We start from the raw sequence: 16815 nt of genomic DNA on the forward strand, positions 1-16815 counted from the left end.
TCTGAATGACCGTTCCCTCTGAGTCCCAGAAGAAGTAGATGGGAAGTGCTGGACTCTAATCTTTTACCCTTCAAACCGGAAGTGATGTTAAACTTGGCGACACTCTACAGCAAAACAGGTGCCCCAAAATGTGTAACCCACGTGAACGGACAAATCTATAAGCACTAGAGCAGGGGTAGGTAAACTACAACCTTCAAATCTCATCATGCATCCACCTCTTTAAATCATACATGTGGCTGTCAAGAGTCTTGCACTGCCTCATGGGATTTGTAGCTTCATGACCGCTGGAGGGCTGGAGTTTGCCTACGCCTGGACTAGAGCTTCAATGCAAATTAGTAAACTAAAAATGAGATTGTAGTCCATCACAGGAGCGAGCTTGGAGCGGTGACTACTTTACAACACACAGGGACCATGAGGAACAGAAGTAGCCACCTTCCGGAAGGAAGGACAGTGTCAGCACCAATTCACGATGATTTGAGGATCTACTGCCGAGTGATACACCAATTAGATACATTTTTGTTATTAGTTGAGGTACTTGGATGTATTTTTAAGGTGTAACTCCTGAGTTTCGTGTCACTTTAATCATAGATGGGATTTGGCTTTGCATGTGCAGGTGTCCGGACATTCTGCTTTATATATTATACTACGCTGACCACCAGAGATTTTCCTCTCTTTGGAGGGATTTCCTCTCACTTCCTATTGTGGCTACTGGACAGGAAGAGAAGGGAAATCTCCATAATGGGTCCCTTACTCTAACTAGCTAAACAAAACGTGTTGGCTTTAGGTCTACTTTAATTCCCTGCTAGATATTTTAATCTAAAAGCTGGGATGAATAGTATCAAGGGTTACAATGAATCTATGGTAACAATTTAAAAATGTAAAACCGATACTTTGCTTTCGGTACTCACCGAGTGCTGATACTACCGCTGGCATGGAGCCGGCTTCCTGGGCAATCAGGAAGCCGGGTGGCGGGTAATGACATGTCGCCTAGCTTCCTGATTGTCCGGGAAGCCAGCTCCGTGTTGTTTGGCCGGCTCGCTTGTGATTGGTCGGGAAACCGGCTTCCTGGTCAATCAGCATGTAGCTGGTTTCCTAGCCAATTAGCAAGCCGGGCGGCAAGTAATGACCTGCCTCCCAGCTACCTGATTGGCCGGGAAGCCAGCGCCATGTTGTTTGGCCGGCTCGATTGTGATTGGCTGGGAAGCCGGTTTCCCGGCCAATCAGCATCGAGCCGGCTTCCCAGCCAGTCAGTAAGCCGGGCGGCGAATAATGACCTGCCTCCTGGCTACCTGATTGGCTGGAAAGTCGGCTTCCCGGCGGTGAGAAGTCGGCTTCCCGGCTGGTGGGCCATTGAAGTAATGGCACCGTAACCACGCCTCCGGCCGCAATGCAATCGGCCACAAGGGATCGCAAGACACATTGTGCCTGCGGTCCAGTGTGATCAAAATAGTGTTTGCAGCATTTTGATTGCAATGTGCCTTGTGATCCCGTGCGACCAATCGAATTGCTGCCTGGGGGTGTGGCTACGGTGCCCTTAACTTCAATGGCCCGCCACGCCCCTTCTGCCCTACAAAAAAGTGAGCAGGCTGCAATGCGATGCGTTCTGGCCAGAATCGGTCCGGAACACACTGCATCTGGTGTGAATCTAGCTTGAATCATAAGCCTGTAGCTCATCACCTGGCCACACCCTGTACCACCCGTTGCTTTCTTGATTGACATCACTTCCTTTGCTCCTGAAACCCTCCAAGTGTGAGCTGCCGTGCCTGTGCGGGGGGAGTGTGTGGAGGAGGATTTAGCTCAGTCAGGGGAGGTAAATGGGGTGTTTTGTTTACATGATGAGGTTCATCTATCACACAGTAACTGGATTTGGTACGTTGGACCTCATACAGGAGCCTTTAGGTACACTCTGATCTGGATATATTTATATACTTGAAATAGATGCCTCTGTGTGCAGCACAAGTGCGGCATCCCCAGCACAGAATGACCAGGCAGGCAATGATTGCATTGAGCCCTGGGACTGCCTCTAGTCCTAACGGCCCTAGAGTACTGGGTACTCTAGTCTACACAGGAAAGGTGTGGTGTGCTCAGAAAGGCTTCCCCCGGCTCACAAAGACCACAGTAATCCGGAATAATGAGTAAACTCCCCCCTCCAACACTCACCGTCCATCCTGAGCTCTTCCTCTCCTCTACACTCACAACACTTCCGGGTCCTGTCACCTGCCTGCTCCAAATCTCGCGAGAGGCCACTGCCTGAGGGGGCGGGCCCAGCTGATCACATATAACTCTCTCTCGGTGGCCACTGCCTGAAGGGGGCGGGCCCTGACGTCACATGTCTGCTCTTGTGAAGGCCTCTGCCCAAAGGGGGCGGGCCCTGACCGATTAGATAGCGCGCTCTCGTGGAGGCCACGCCCTGGTCGTTTGCATGGCGCGCTCTGGTGGAGGCCACTAAAAAGGATGAACCCAGTGACATCATAGGGCGCGCTCCCGTGAAATCTGAAGGGGCGTGTCCAGAGCGATCACATGATCATATCTCTGGGTCACATGAGTGCCTGCCTGTACCTGGGCAGGTTAGGTGGTGCTGATTAGGAGCTTGTCTGAGGGTTTGACAATTGACATGGGCAAGTGAATAGCATTTTCAGGAGGGCGGTTGCAGTCAGCCTCCCTGCCTCGTATGAACCCAACCAGTCCATCCCTCAGACTTCTATGGGTTTGGTTGCCTGAACAGCATTGCTGGGGCCAGAACCTGCAACGAAGACAGACATCTCTCCGCAGACAGTGTAACTTCTGTGGAGTTCTCCTTTAAATCCAGTTCACACCTCAACAAAATGCACGTGTGGTGCCATGTGTTCAATTCCTAATGACGACCGGTCACCTCATACTGTGCTACAGACTCATGTACAGTGCTGTGCAGTACTGGCTGCGGCCATTCTGTATACTGTATAGGGGAACTAGAGGGCGCTGTGACTCGCTCTGAGCTCCCAGGCCTGCACAGTGAACGGCGTGTGCTGAGCTCCACACAATGACTGAAAACGCACCGGAGCCCGACCCGGAATTGGCGCAGATCCGCCTGAAGAGTGCCCGGGAGGAGAGGTTCATCCCGGTTCCGGAGAGGGACAGGGTACGTCCGGCTGGGCTGTGATCAGGTTACCCTGCAGAGCTCTGCACTCAGCGGCATGGGGGAGGGGGGATGAGAACACAATTAACTTTTCTAGCTGTGATAGTTGCATATTTCAATCTTCCGGTTCCTCCTCTGTGTGCAAAGTCTCCACTGGTCCCTGATCTCCAGAGACAGTCCCATGATGGATGTTGTCCTCGGAAATAGTACAGTCACATCATATTCATTCTGATAAGACGGGCTATGCAACTGTGTATTTACCATTGTGCAATAGAAACATCATCTCCTGCCTCTATGATAATGGCCCCCACCGGTTGCGCTACACCGCACCGGAGGCGTGCCCTCACCGTACGCGTGCACTCATTGCACACCATTGTATGACTGTGGGGTCACCAGACATTGGGTGTCTGTATTTATTACCATGTATCTAGTCTCATGGTGGACCAATGGTACATAGTAACAGATAGAGCCACTTCTGCACCAATCGTCCACCATGAGACCAGAGTGACAGAGCCACCTCTGTGCCAATGGTCCACCATGAGACCTCTGTGCCAATGGTCCACCATGAAAGCAGATACAGCCACCTCTGTATCTGCTTTCATGGTGGACTATTGTCGCAGATGTGCTTGTATCTGCTACTATGTATCTGGTCTCATAGTGGACCGTAGGCACAGGGGTGGATGTATCTATCACTATGTATCTGGTCTCATGGTGGACCATAGGCACAGGGGTAGATGTATCTATCACTATGTATCTGGTCTCATGGTGGACCATAGGCACAGGGGTGGATGTATCTATCACTATGTATCTGGTCTCATGTTGGACCGTAGGCACAGGGGTGGATGTATCTATCACTATGTATCTGGTCTCATGGTGGACCATAGGCACAGGGGTGGATGTATCTATCACTGTGTATCTGGTCTCATGGTGGACCATTGGCACAGAGGTCAAGTCTCATGGTAGACCATTGGCACAGAGGTGGCTCTATCTGTTACTGTGTATCTGGTCTCATAGTAGACCATTGGCGCCGGGCTGGCTCATCTGTTACTCATGATATACCAACATTTATGTATATATTTTTTTGTCTTTACAGCTTGGCCGATGTCGAAGTGTAAAAGAGTTTGAGAAGTTAAATCGAATTGGGGAAGGGACTTACGGTATTGTGTGTAAGTATGTGGGGACAGAACGGTTGCAGTTGCTGAGAGAAAACCTGTAACGAGGACATAGACAAAAGTCCAGGGGAAATATTTTTCTTAGTTTTGGATGGAGTGGGGGATTACTGCTCCATTAGAGAGATTTCCCCTCACTTCCTGTCCTGCTGACAGCCGTTTCATCAGAATTACTGTGAGGAGAACTCTCCAACAGCAACAAATACAGAAACAATAATCCTTTTCTTTAGTAGAGAAGCAAATGGCTAGGACCCTTGTCAGATTTTTATTTCAGTCTGGGTCCCTGTTGCAGATTTTCCCTAACTTTCCCGTCACATTAGCCTTTTGTCACCAGGACTGGAAGTGAGGGGAAGCCATTGTCATCAGGGCAGGAAGTGAGGAAAAGCCGTTGTCATCAGGATGGGAAGAGAGGGAAAGTCATTGTCACCAGGACTGGAAGGGAGGAAAAGACGTTGTCATCAGGACGGGAAGAGAGGGAAAGTCGTTGTCATCAGGACGGGAAGAGAGGGAAAGGCGTTGTCATCAGGATGGGAAGTGAGGGGAAGCCATTGTCATCAGGGCAGGAAGTGAGGGGAAGCCATTGTCATCAGGGCAGGAAGTGAGGAAAAGCTGTTCTCATCAGGACGGGAAGAGAGGGAAAGTCATTGTCACCAGGACTGGAAGGGAGGGAACAACGTTGTCATCAGGGCAGGAAGTAAGGGAAAGCGTTGTCATCAGGGCAGGATGGGAGGAAAAGATGTTGTCATCAGGGCAGGAAGTGAGGGAAAGCCGTTGTCAGCAGGGCAGGAAGTGAAGGAAAGCCGTTGTCAGCAGGGCAGGAAGTGAAGGAAAGCCGTTGTCATCAGGGCGGGAAGTAAGGGAAAGACGTCATCAGGGCGGGAAGTAAGGGAAAGACGTCACCAGGGCAGGAAGTAAGTGAAAGACGTCACCAGGGCAGGAAGTGAGGGAATGCCGTTGTCATCAGGGCGGGAAGTGAGGGAATGCCGTTGTCATCAGGGCGGGAAGTGAGGGAATGCCATTGTCATCAGGGCGGGAAGTGAGGGAATGCCATTGTCATCAGGGCAGGAAGTGAGGGAATGCCGTTGTCATCAGGGCGGGAAGTGAAGGAATGCCATTGTCATCAGGGCGGGAAGTGAGGGAATGCCATTGTCATCAGGGCGGGAAGTGAGGGAATGCCATTGTCATCAGGGCGGGAAGTGAGGGAATGCCATTGTCATCAGGGCAGGAAGTGAGGGAATGCCGTTGTCATCAGGGCGGGAAGTGAAGAAAAGTCTCTCTAACAGAGCCCTATATAGCAGTTGGCTTGACAGACACTTTAACGTGAACCTGTTGCTTTGCCTGTACTTTAATGTTGTCCTTCAGAACTAGTACTTGCTGGTAAGCAGCAACGTAAGGTAATCTAAAGACAGATATCTGGTAATTCTACTAGCTGGACTGTGAACAAGCACCTGATGAATTTTGAATGATTACACAAGTGACCTGAAGGCTGTTTTGTGTCTGTCAGTGGTCTGGAAAGCAGTTAAGTACACAGTTAAAATACAGATATGGGAACTGATATTAATTCCAAAGGTGTTCTGTTTGGTCGGTCTTGTGATCCAGCCATGCCTGCTAGTATGCCCCCGTTTTGGAGATTGTGTTGTTTTTTTTTCAATTATTATTGGAACCTTTTCTTCTGTTGTGATCTCTCATTGTCTGCCGTCTTCTTCTAGATCGTGCCAGAGACACCAGCAACAATGAGATTGTGGCATTGAAGAAAGTGAGGATGGATAAGGAGAAGGATGGTGAGTTTGGCTCATTCAGGACACGGATGGCTGTACGGCTGACATAACTGTGAAATAAATCTAAAGCCCAATAGGTCATCTGGTGTATGGTCCGTACACGGCACTGCAACCCCGCAGTTAGCGCTTCTGAGCTGGGGACCAGGTCCCGGAAGTAAGAAGCTCTTCTCATTGGTTAACATGGTCATGTGTACTGTGCTGACCAATCAGCGCTCGCCATTTGTGGGTATTATCCCTAATACTAACTGTGGGTCTGCAGTAGAGCTGCAGCTAACGATTATTTTCAAAATCGATTAGTTAGTAACCAGCTGGCGGGGGGGCTAGAGCTTGCAAAGGAAACATATGAACAGTGGGGACTAGGAGAGGTGATGGTGCGTGTGGGTAAGTTCATGTTCTCACATTTTGTGAGAAAGTGGACTTACCCTTTAAGTGTTAGAGCTTTGCCTGCCTGCCATTTGGCTATACAAGGAGGATCTTAGACGCTGTTGCAGGGTTTTTTTTTTGTTTTTTTTTTATGACAGGGTCTCTTTAAACATACATGTTATCTATTACCGCAGCCAGCCAGACAGTGATCTCTCCCAATAACGTCATTGCTGATGATCTCTCCTCTTCATCACTCAGGAATCCCCATCAGCAGCCTGCGGGAAATCACACTTCTTTTGAAGCTGCGGCATTCCAACATAGTGGAGCTGAAGGAAGTGGTGGTGGGCAATCACCTAGAGAGGTAAGAGGACCTGTCCCTGTCAGATGGGCCAGTCTTCAGGTTTGGTGCACGCCATGAACATTTCCATTTTATTAAAAATGACTCTTTAAAGATGATTTTACCATGAAATAGAGCTGGGCCTATGGAGTTCTGTAGGACCGTTCAGTGATGTCTGGCGGGGAGGGGGTAAAGGTTGGGGCTAAGCAGAATTTCCTTGCATGCAGCTATATATGATTTATGTCCTGCACACATGAATAGACACCCAGGGTCTAGATTTCAGATCCATGTTGAATAATTCTGTATCACCTTTACCAGCATGCTTTCTCCACTTGCATCATACAGCTGCCTCTGGTTGTTTCTGTGCATGAGCCCTCTACTACAAAAGGGGTAGCCAAACGTCTGTCCTCCAGCTGTGGTGAAACTACAAATCCCAACATGCATATGTCTGTGGAGTTCATGCCTCCAGCTGTCAGTTTTGCAAGACTTCATGGGGTTAATGGGCCTTGTAGTTCCACAACAGTTGGAGGAATAATAATATTTGGCTACCCCTGTGCTATAGGTTCTCATTCCCTCCAGTAGGGGCATGTAGTCCCTATTTATTGACAGCAGATCCCCAACAGGTAGGAAGGTCTTTGTAATAAAGTGTGTGTGTGTATACATATATATATACACACACACACAAAGTGCTCAGCTGTGACTATTGGGGGGGGGTTTAGAGAGGTGACATTGGAAGCTTAATTGCCTAATCTGGATTTCTGTGTGTCTCCTGTCGGTCTGCACAGTGGAAAATGTACAGCATTACATATGCTTTAGAAATGGTTAATATTAGGGATGCACCAATTTCGGTATCGAGTACCGATATTTTTTTTCCGGTACTCGCCGAGTACCGGCAGACACATTCAGGAAGCCAGGCAGCGTGTAATGATGCGCCACCTGACTTCCTGATTAGCCGGGAAGCCAGGCGGCGTTTAAAGACTCGCCACCCGGCTTCCCGATTAGTAGGTTAGCCATCCCCATGCTTCTCGTCACTAGGTGATGAGAAAGCATGGAGCCGTCTTTCTGGCCAATCAGGAAGTCGGGGGCTGTGTAATGACCGGGAAGCCAGCCCCAATGATCCCTCGTCATGAGGTGACGATGGACCATAAAACCGGCCTCCCGGCCAATCAAAGCTGGGCGCCATGTCATTAGACAGCGCCCAGCTTCCTGATTGGTCAGCTTCCCGACCAATCAGGAAGCTGGGCAGTGAGTCATTACATGCTGCCCGACTCCTGATTGGCCGGGAAGCCGCCTCCATGCTCCCTGGTCAATCTCAGGTGGGCTGTTTTGGATCACAGGTGGGCTCACAAGTGACGAGGGAGCATGGAGCCAGGTTCCTGATACCGGAAGTATCAGGCTAGGCATCGGAGCATTTGGGCGAGTACGAGTACCCGCCCAAATACTGGGCACCGATACTGGTATCGGTGCATCCCTAGTTAATCTATATTTATTTTGACCGTGTTGCATATAGCTGTTGGCATAGTCATGAGGTATCTATGTGTCTAGTTTCTGGATATGACTCGGTTACATTGGTGTCTTTGCAGCATTTTCCTGGTTATGGGTTACTGCGAACAGGACTTGGCCAGCCTCCTAGAGAACATGCAGACCCCGTTCACAGAAGCCCAGGTACTGTCACACATTGGCACTTCTCTATACGTATGTTTATCTTATAGTTAAAAGTCTAATTCCCAGTTTTTGGTAGGTCACCTTCTGTTATACTTTTGGGGATTCCAGCTTCACCTTCCTGCTGCGATCATAGTTCATTTTTTATTTTCCATTGAAATGAACCTGGTATGGCCTAAAACCTTCCTGAGGTAGGAGTAGTGCTGTACTGCAGGTCCCTTGTGGTGTCTGCAGGAACTTGTGTTCATTTTCAGATTGATCCCATGTGCAGCCCCCTTGGCTTTTAACCCCAAGCTGTACACGGGTCTTGCATAAGTCAAGATTAAGCCCCACCCCTTCTCTGTTTTAAGCCCCACCTTGTCATTTAGCTGTTAGATTTTATGGCCTTTACAATTCGAATGGCAGAAGGTAATGTTTACCACCAGGAGGAGATGGGATCTAATCTTAAAGCCCGTCTCCAGACAAACAAAAAAGTACTCCCGCCGGCCCCCTCTGGGCTGCTACCCAATCCCTGCAGCCTCTTCTTCCCTGGGGAGAGAGGTGAATGCTGACCACCAGGTGTGAGGATCAGGTAAGTAAATCTGCTTTGCTCCAGCCCCTAGACAAAAGCGAGCACTTAACCCTTGCACTACAGTGATAGATGGGCTTTAGCTTCTTGACAAAAGTCAAGACCCCATGTACACCCTGGGCCTAGGATCCAACAGGGAACAGTCTGAACACTAACGCAGGTCGTTGCACCTCACCACTGTTAAACACTGTGCAGATGATGAAATAGGTGCATTGAGGCTCATCTTCCTTTAGTGGGTAAAATGGAGGCCAAACCAGTAACTGAGGTGCAGAGAACTTGCCATAGCAACCTTACGAGACATTAAAAGGCACTATGTGATTCAAACAGTGTTCAGTGGAGTGACCCTTTAGGGCCTGTTCCCACCATGGCGTTGCACTAAATCTATAGGATCTGTGCGTTTAGTGCACATCATTGCACAGTGCATGCTAGGTGCACTGGGGTGTTGCATTGCCGTTCATTCTCAGCGGCACCCCAACACAACTCGTGTATAGCAGTGCAATGCGCAATACCGCAATAACGTGCATTCAGTTGCCCGGTGGTGTTAGAAGGTAGTGCATGTTGTTGTGTTACTGCAATGTACTGCAACACACGCTGGGAGGTGCATTGGAGTGCCATTGAGAATGTGGTACAGAGCACTGTGCTATGGTGTGCCTTTTAAAAGCAGGGGTAGCCAAACTCCGGCACTCCAGCTGTGGTGGAACTACAAATCCCAGGAGGCATTGCAAGATTCTCACAGGCATGACTCCTGGAGAGAGATGCATTATGGGCTTTGTAGTTTCACCACAGCTGCAGGGCTGGAGTTTGGATAGCCCTGCTTTAAAGTATAGCGCCAACTTCTCACATCACATCAGTTTTATACAATCTTCAGTACCCATTCATATGTTTTTTGTGGTTTTACGAATGTAAAAGTATTTCTGGGAACTGCTATGTCCCAAAAAGCAACGTACACATTTGGCTGTTAGCCATGGGGCTTCTTTTACAGAGTGCAATAGAAATAGATGACCAGCTGCACTCCTTACCGGAACAAAAGTAAACCTGCAGAAGCAGGTGGGTGCTCGCAGCGACCACTGAGGGACCGTGTACGACAAGAGTAGCAAAAAATGTCACCAGCACACCAATAGGTAATTCAGCAAAAGTCCATTTAATGACACATTGCCATTCAGTTACAAGCGCTTTTGGGGCCTCAAGGGTACCCCTTCATCAGGCTTCATCAGACCCCTTCTGAGCCTGATGGTGTACCCTTGAGGCCCCGAAAGCGCTTGTAACTGAATGGCAATGTGTCATTAAATGGACTTTTGCTGAATTACTTATTGGTGTGCTGGTGAAATTTTTTGCTATTCTTTTACAGAGTATCGCATATGTAGCTTGTACATGGACACAGCATCCCATGGGTGTACATTTCCCCCGTGACAGTTAAAGGAGGCTTTTCACTCACCTCATAGTTCTAGCCGACCTGTGACAATGAGACTGTCACAGGTCGGCTCAGTAGATCGGGACGTGAGCGAACACATAGCGGCGTTCGCTCACCTCTCGATCCTGTCACGGCTCTCTGCCGTGACAGGGGAGGGCCTGGATTCCCCGCTCCGATCCGCCAGCGCTGACTGGCGCAACGGACGAGGGAGGGGGCGGGTACAGCTGACTCTGCCTCTGGGCAGAGCCAGCTGTCAGTCACGCAGCTGGGCGGATCCCGGCACAATTGTCGGGATCCGCTTCAGCTGCGGAGTCTCAGTATACTGAGCTTAGGGTGGCAGGAGGACGCTAGTTTGTGTCCTCCCGTTACCCTAAGGAGAACTATGGGGAAAAGCCTTAACCCCATAGTTCTCCTTTTAAATGTGTCGCCGTGATAATACAGGACACTTCAAGAGCCTTAGCATAAAATAGCAGACTACAATATACATATTATTTAAAAGTGATTTCCTGCACTGCCACGGTGTTATTTGTAACTGATTCAGTTGAGGATTCAGAGGATGCCGAACTAGTAGGGCAGTAAAATTCCAGCAGAGAGATTGTGGTCTGCTGGTTATGTGATGTCAGCACAGGTCTCAGTATGTCCGAAGGTCTCAAGAAAGGGAAGACACAAAACAGGAAGTTTATTTTCATTGTCTGAACATTCAAAGCGGCTCATAAAAGTTTATATACAATATGTGATAGGGAAGAGTAATCCTCGGGATTCTGGTATTTTACTATTAATATTACTTGCAGCGTTTTTTATGCACTGATGTTGGGAAATTCACTTTATTTTCTTTTTCTCATACACAGGTCAAGTGTATCTGTTTCCAGCTGCTCACTGGTCTTCAGTATCTGCATGAGAACTTTATAGTGCACAGGTAGAACATTTTGGAGAAAATATTAAAGTATATCTAACACCAAAACATTGGGTTTTTTTTTAGTTGTAGATAGAGTGGGGAGTTATAAAATCCTGTACACAGGAATTATGTGGGAAGGAGTGGAGATGTATGCTGCACTGCGCATGCACTGTACATGCACACAGGAGTTATACGGGGATAATTGGAGACGTAGACTGCACTGTGCATGCCTGCAGGAGTTGTGTGGTAATGAGTGGAGGTATGTACTGCACTATGCATCCACGCAGGAGTTGTGTGATAATGAGTGGAGGTGTGTACTGCACTGTGCATGCACGCAGGAGTTGTGTGATAATGAGTGGAGGTGTGTTCTGCACTGTGCATGCACGCAGGAGTTGTGTGGTAATGAGTGGAGGTGTTTTCTGCACTGTGCATGCATGCAAGAGTTGTGTGGAGGTGTGTACTGCACTGTGCATGCAATCAGGAGTTGTGTGGTAGTGAGTGGAGGTATGTACTGCACTGTGCATGCACGCAGGAGTTGTGTGATGAGTGGAGGTGTGTACTGCACTGTGCATGCACGCAGGAGTTGTGTGGTAGTGAGTGGAGGTGTGTACTGCACTGTGCATGCACACAGGAGTTGTGTGGTAATGAGTGGAGGTGTGTACTGCACTGTGCATGCACGCAGGAGGTGTGTACTGCACTGTGCATGCATGTAGGAGTTATACGGGAATGGGTGGAGATGTATGCCGGGAAAAAGCGAGGATGTACACAGAAGGGGGGGGAGCTTTTTTTTGCAGAAGAGACTTAACGTGACTCATTTGCCATTAAAGAAACTCTACTTTCTAGCTATTTTATCATATTTATTTAAATAAGCTAACTTCTATGGGGCAAACCACCTAACATTGATATTTCAGTTACATACCTGGACACTGCCAAGTCTCGGGAAGATTCTTGAGGGTTTGATAAATGACTACATAAGAGTATTTGCTCTTATATGTGATCGCCACCATGGAGTCAGACCGAGGTTGTCAGACAAATCTTTCTTTTTATGAGCAATAAGCTAGACGAAGGAGTGGCTTGTTAAAGCGTTTGGCACAGTTCCCCGCAGATGGCTGATGTGTAAGTTTTTAGGTCTGTAGGTTTAGAATATTCATATTCTTGGATAGAGTTCTATATAGAAGTCTATAATTGGATAGAAAGCTGGCTTGAAGACTGTATTCAGAGAGTGGTGATTGTGATTCATACCCTGAATGGTCTACGGTTTTTAGTGGTGTCCCCCAAGGTTTAGTGTTGGGTCTGTTACCCTTTACCTATATAAATGATATAGAGTTTAAGATTAAAAGTATAATTTCTGTGTTTGCAGATGACACCAAGCTGCGTAGTGGGATAAAGTCCTTACAAGAGGTCTCCATCTTACAAACACACCTGAATACAGTGTTTGATTGGGCAGCTTTGTCGCAAATGAGGTTTGAAAGAGGACTAAAGCCAAACCTTTTTTTGTCTTTAGTCTTCTTTTGGGTCAAAGGATTATATTTACTTATGTCCTCGTGTCCCAAAATCAGCATATAGTGGACTACTGCCCACTATTTGCTGATGGGGCAGAGCCGCAATGCAGCCGGGACAGATCCCGACAATATTGTCAGCCTGATTGACGACCAGAGTCATCTGTGCCTGCCCTCTCCCCTGTCTGTCCTTCCAAGAGCTCTGGAGGAACAGAGAGGTGAAGACCGTGAGCTATGTGATTGCTCAGCTCTTGGTCTATAGAGTCGGCATGTGACACTTCCAGCTGTGGGTATTGGGAAGTGTACATTTTACTTATTGTTGATAAATGTAAAGTTATGCACTTGGGAAATAAATACGTACATACATCATACACTGGGGAGTACAACTGGGGGAGTCATTCGAGGATCTGGGTGTTCTAAAGCAGTGGTTCTCAACCTGGGTACTTTAAGGACCCACATTTGTCCTTTGTCCTTGGTCATTAAGTCGTGACCCAAGACGCTCCGCACTGGAACGCATGGCATTGGGGTACTGTGATTTCCGGTGAAGGCGATAGAACTGTGGGTAAGAGGTGCGTTCGGGGTGCCAGTCAAATGAATAGCAATGCAACACACCTCCCACACCAGAATGCGTGGTAGGTCCGATTGCATGTTAAGGTATGTTAGTCGCACAGGACACACAGACACAATCTCACACACTCGGACATTCTCAAAAAATGTTTATTTTTGTTCTTTTTTTTAAGATCCATCCAGTTTTTCTATCTTATAAGAACTGGAGTGGATCCTCAGCCTTGGGTCCAGCGTGGGCTGCTGTGCTGTGACGGAGCTCCATATGTGCCCTGTAGAGGTGTCAGGAGCCAGAATGTGACGTCACTCTGGTCCAGGCACCTCTACAGGACAAGTGAGGGAGCTGTAAGCAATGTATGTATGTATGGAGCTCCCTCGTGACCATACCCCCAGCCCACCCCACCTCAAGCTGACATTTGGCACCGGGCAGCATATTTTGAATGGCTGCTTGGTGTAAGAACTGACAATGCTGTGCTATGGGGAGGCTGAAAAAGTGGAAGGCATGTGGTGGCCCACTGATTACGGGGTCGTGACCCAGTTTTGGGTCACGACAAGTCAGTTGAGGACCAACGTTCTAAAGGATTACAGTCTTAATAACAGCATGCAATGTACAAAATCAAATGTGACGCCAATAGAGCCTCCGATGGATCTAAGAAACTGTCGGGTGCTTTAACTTTCCAGCATCCACACATAACTTAAATCTCAATCTAGGACAAGCAGACCATTTACAATCCTATTTCATTCATTGATTTCTACATTTCCCCCTAACAGAGATCTCAAGGTGTCCAATCTACTGATGACAGATAAAGGATGTGTAAAGATTGGTAAGTCATGACTTCTATTCCCTATATGAGGAAGTTATATTGTTTTTTTTTTTCTTTGTTGCTTAATCATTTCCTGTTTGCTTTATCTGGCTGAAGGAATTGATTGTATGTATTGTTTGTTCTAACAGCTGATTTTGGACTTGCTCGTGCCTTCAGTGTTCCTGCAAAGCAGATGACTCCCAAAGTTGTGACACTCTGGTAAGCAGCAGCCTGTGAAGAGATAACTGGAAGTCTGTTGTAATGTCAAGCAGAAAATCTTGTCAGGTGTATATAAGAAATTAAATGTGATAGTTTAAAGGAAAGCATTGCATATGTTCAGGGAGTGCATACCTTTGGGCTTGGGTATTGCAGTATAGTATCTCATCTCTAGTCCGGGATCCACTAAACATTACACTCTCACCCCCCCCCCCAACCACCACCTCTAGCTAATCCCCCAATAGTTTAAAAAAAGCTAAATTACACAAATTCTTACCCAAATCTGTGGTCACATGACAGAACGGGTCCCAAGTCTTCTTTTTTCTGGACATCAGAGTGGGAGGGTCTTTCTTCAGGTGCCCACGTTGCTGCATGGTGACATGGGCCATTACCAATTGTTGTCCATTGGCCATGTCCTCCAAAATCCTAAAGATTCCAGTGGCCATACAAGGACATCACAATGAGGGGTAACAAGGCCACTCCTGACTGCATCAGTGGATCAAGAAGGGTCTTCACTCGGTGAGGGTCATCTGACTGTGGGATTAGGAAGGGTTTTTAATGGCTTGTAAGTGGGATGGAGGGGGGAACTGGGGGGCATTTTGCCAGAAGTGAGTTTTAAAAGGAACTTTTGAGGTGACGTCCTAATTTATACATGTAGTGTGTTCCACCATATTTTTGAAGGAGCAAGCACCAAAAACATGTTGTAACAAGCAAGCAAGCATTACATAGATATATGTAGATTGGCCGCTGGAGGGGAAGCAGATCGTTCATTAATTTAGGAATTGTGGGGGGGTTTTGCTTCCTCTGTATGTTTTTTTTTCAGGTTATGTTCTAGAACCGTTGGGTAATTACAGGCCCCACCTCATGTTCCTGTGTCTGCTTCTCTGATTTCAGGTATAGAGCGCCTGAGCTGCTGTTTGGAAGTATGACACAAACAACTGCCATTGATATGTGGTAAGACCCTGAACCCCCCCAAACTTCCGTATCTTCATGAGAACATGAAGTGAACACGTGTTTGGCCCAGCTTGTTTAATTTGAGGGGGAAGTCTGTCAACTATGGGGAAATGGAGCTCCCTCTATTGCATCATTGTTGCTCTTCGACAGGACACATCCCAACAGGGAAATTGTCCAAAAATCAGGTTCTGATTTTTTTTAAAGTTTTGGACCTAGTAGGCAAGGTTTAAAGTTAAACTCACAGGTCAGTCTGGGGGGGGGACCTGATTTTCCTCTGCTGCATGTTCACTTCCACTTACAGGTCCTTTCCTCACCCCAGCCTGTGACGGGCCAGTAAAAGAGTGCTTGGTAATGGTGATGCAGCTGTTTTCCTTTCTTCCATACAGGGCCGTGGGCTGTATCCTGGCTGAGCTTCTGGCTCACAAACCCTTATTACCGGGTTCTTCAGAAATCCAGCAGATTGATCTTATTATACAACTTCTGGGGACACCAAATGAGACCATCTGGCCGGTATGTATTTGGTCTGCACATAAAATAATTGTTTTGCAAATCTATACTTTTCATTAAAGGAAGTAGGTGGGGATGGTTGAGAGAGCTGGTTCCTCAAGAAATGTCCTTCATGCCCTTAAAACACAGGTATTGCTTAACCCCTTCCTGTCCATACTCTGTGTATAAATGTTGCCCAGCACAATGCTCTGTGCTGGCGATATGTTAATAAACATCCACCTATTAAAAGCCAAAAGCCGCCACTTTGGGCTGCTAGTGACTGCCTGTTCCCCACTGACAATCAGGGAAGCAATTAGAGTTGTTAATGATCATGTGGTCACAATAAACCTTCAGCCTGAAGACGACACTGCAGCCTGAAGGTGGCACCTGCCTATTACTGTAACTGTCGGATACTATTACAGTAGTGAAAATATTCTAATACCTTTTAAACAATAGAATAAAAAAAAGTGTGTGTGTGTCAGTTGTTTTAAACCTTTGAAGGGCAGGTTATACAAGAAGGTGCCTGCTGCCACCTTTCATTCACAATGAAACCCTCACCTGTGCACCTCTCCAATTCAATTCACTGTTACTACTGGCCTGAATTTTGGATTCATTGATATTAAACCCTAGCAAGCAGTAGATGTATGCAAAAATATTTGAAAGAGTTACGAAAAAGGTTTAAACTTACCCGTGTCTCCGTCGCATGCTCCCGTCCAAAGATCTGAAAAATCTCGGGCGGCTGCAAAGGATCATGGGGCGGGCGCATACGCAGTACAGATCTTCTGCCGGGAGACGAGGAGAGACACAAGGTAAGTCAATGGAGGCAGCGTGCACCCGCACAAACTCTGTGACATGGGAAAGAGACAGGAGTCGGCGCTGGATCAGAGACCGGCACCAGCGCTGGAGGGACTCCTGAAATATACTGGAAAGAAGATGATCGGATCAAGAGGCATCATTTAAGGTAAGTCCTTACACTAGCATTGGGGGGGGGGGGG

At 47.6% G+C, this 16815-nt stretch overlaps 2 protein-coding genes across 2 annotated transcripts in view; one reads left to right on the top strand and one right to left on the bottom strand.

Moving 5' to 3' along the window:
* CHMP1A (charged multivesicular body protein 1A) overlaps positions 1-2250 on the bottom strand; it is a 20113-nt gene extending 17863 nt beyond the window's left edge. The window contains exon 1 of the mRNA XM_018557345.1: positions 2161-2250. Within this exon, the coding sequence (XP_018412847.1) occupies positions 2161-2167 (7 nt within the window). The 5' untranslated portion in view covers positions 2168-2250. The remainder of the gene's footprint in view (positions 1-2160) is intronic.
* A 749-nt stretch (positions 2251-2999) lies between these two features.
* The window catches only part of CDK10 (cyclin dependent kinase 10), a 20064-nt gene continuing 6248 nt past the window's right edge, over positions 3000-16815 (top strand). The window contains exons 1-10 of the mRNA XM_018557334.1: positions 3000-3118; positions 4209-4281; positions 5994-6065; positions 6684-6786; positions 8346-8427; positions 11252-11319; positions 14133-14185; positions 14314-14383; positions 15275-15334; positions 15721-15844. Coding sequence (XP_018412836.1) covers positions 3020-3118; positions 4209-4281; positions 5994-6065; positions 6684-6786; positions 8346-8427; positions 11252-11319; positions 14133-14185; positions 14314-14383; positions 15275-15334; positions 15721-15844 — 804 coding nt within the window. The 5' untranslated portion in view covers positions 3000-3019. The remainder of the gene's footprint in view (positions 3119-4208; positions 4282-5993; positions 6066-6683; positions 6787-8345; positions 8428-11251; positions 11320-14132; positions 14186-14313; positions 14384-15274; positions 15335-15720; positions 15845-16815) is intronic.

This window comes from Nanorana parkeri, unplaced genomic scaffold (assembly GCF_000935625.1).
Source record: "Nanorana parkeri isolate BGI_ZX_2015 unplaced genomic scaffold, ASM93562v1 scaffold280, whole genome shotgun sequence".
Taxonomy (NCBI): domain Eukaryota; kingdom Metazoa; phylum Chordata; class Amphibia; order Anura; family Dicroglossidae; genus Nanorana; species Nanorana parkeri.